Source organism: Fukomys damarensis, unplaced genomic scaffold, assembly GCF_012274545.1.
Source record: "Fukomys damarensis isolate Sample0158 unplaced genomic scaffold, DMR_v1.0_HiC HiC_scaffold_19, whole genome shotgun sequence".
NCBI classification, from domain to species: Eukaryota; Metazoa; Chordata; class Mammalia; order Rodentia; family Bathyergidae; genus Fukomys; species Fukomys damarensis.
In genome coordinates, this window is record NW_022900931.1 from 67,359,364 (window position 1) to 67,360,883 (window position 1,520).

At 65.5% G+C, this 1,520-nt stretch overlaps 1 protein-coding gene across 1 annotated transcript in view; it reads right to left on the reverse strand.

Moving 5' to 3' along the window:
* Positions 1 to 1,520, reverse strand: part of Dnaaf3 (dynein axonemal assembly factor 3) — a gene marked incomplete at its 5' end in the record, with an annotated part of 5,954 nt that overhangs the window by 565 nt on the left and 3,869 nt on the right. The window contains 5 exons of the mRNA XM_019206485.1: positions 41 to 155; positions 246 to 493; positions 839 to 1,014; positions 1,059 to 1,214; positions 1,309 to 1,434. Of these exons, the coding sequence (XP_019062030.1) occupies positions 41 to 155; positions 246 to 493; positions 839 to 1,014; positions 1,059 to 1,214; positions 1,309 to 1,434 (821 nt within the window). The remainder of the gene's footprint in view (positions 1 to 40; positions 156 to 245; positions 494 to 838; positions 1,015 to 1,058; positions 1,215 to 1,308; positions 1,435 to 1,520) is intronic.

Here is a 1,520-nt window from a genome sequence, read left to right on the forward strand (position 1 = left end):
GGCGTGCGATCCCCCTCTGCGCCCCGGCCGCGACCCTCACCCGCAGGCCACGTAGAGAAGCTGGAAGTGGCCCTGGTAGCAGCCTTTGTGGTGCAGCGAGTGCGCGGATCCGAGCGGCAGGAAGTGGAGCGTGAAGGGTGCCCCGGCCGGGTCTCCTGGGGAGGGCGGCAGGGCGTCACCTTCCGGAATCAGACACCCCGACAGGCAGAGTGAGAAACACGCTGGTCCTCCTCAGAGGCCTTTGCCTGTGCCTCCGGATTCCTGCTTGAGGCCGGGAGGCCAGAGCCCGGGTTCACAGTTCACAGGCGGGACAACAGCGGGCGGCCCAGGCCACAAGGGCCGGCTAGGTAGGGGACAGACGCCGGCGAGGCGGCGACGGGGCAGGGCATGGTCAGGAGGAGACAGAATGGGGAGGGCAGTGTCCAAGGCCGGGGGACTTGGTTTTTGCCCAGCAAGTGATTCCAGCACGCCTGGAATCCCGCACTCTGTGAGGCTGAGGCAAAAGGATTGTAAGTTTGAGCCCAGCCTGGACAACCTGGTGATTTAGTGAGACGCTGTCTTATAACGAAAGACAAAGGGGCTGGGGATGCAGCTCAGGGCAGAGGGCCTGGGTTCGATCCCCAACTCTGAGGGGTGCAGAGAGAACATTTTTCAGCCAGCTAAGGCCTTTACAGAATCCGAAGGATAGGGTCAGATTTAGGACAGGGAGAGACCGGAAGAGATTAAGAGGCAGGATGTCAAAGAGCGGTCCCAGCTCGGGCATTGCAAACCCGCGATTCCTTGCTGGGATTCGAACTACGTGGAGCCGGAGGACGGGGTTATCCCAGTCAGCGCTTACCTGAGGTCTGGGCTCTGGGCTCTGGCCCCCCTGCTCCCGGGCTGGCCGCGCACCTTGACGGGCTGCCCGTTCCTGGTCTGCAGGAGGCTCTGGTCATCCGCCTCGATGCCAAAGGCCACGAAGGGCCCCGTAGCGATGTCCCCCCAGTACCCGCGCGCTGCCACGCGCTCCCCGCGCTGGGAAAACAGGGAGAGGAGGCAGGAGAGGTTGACAGCTGGGCTCTGGCCCCCCTGCTCCCGGGCTGGCCGCGCACCTTGACGGGCTGCCCGTTCCTGGTCTGCAGGAGGCTCTGGTCATCCGCCTCGATGCCAAAGGCCACGAAGGGCCCCGTAGCGATGTCCCCCCAGTACCCGCGCGCTGCCACGCGCTCCCCGCGCTGGGAAAACAGGGAGAGGAGGCAGGAGAGGTTGACAGGGATCCAAACTTGTATTAGACCCTGGAGGAGCGGATGGGCCGGCAGCGAAACCCACGTGAGTCAGGAGGCGGCCGGAGGCCAGCGTCCGGTTGGGCTCGTGGTAGGCGCTGGAGTCTCTGAGTTCAAAGGCGACGCCTGTGTCCCTCCAGCGGCGGAATTCCTGAGTGTGGATGACCTGGGCCTGGGTAACGAGGCGGGGAGGCGGTCTGAGCGGCTGCGGGGCCTCCCTGGGACCCGCGCGCCGGCCCGGCTGTGACCCTCACCCCG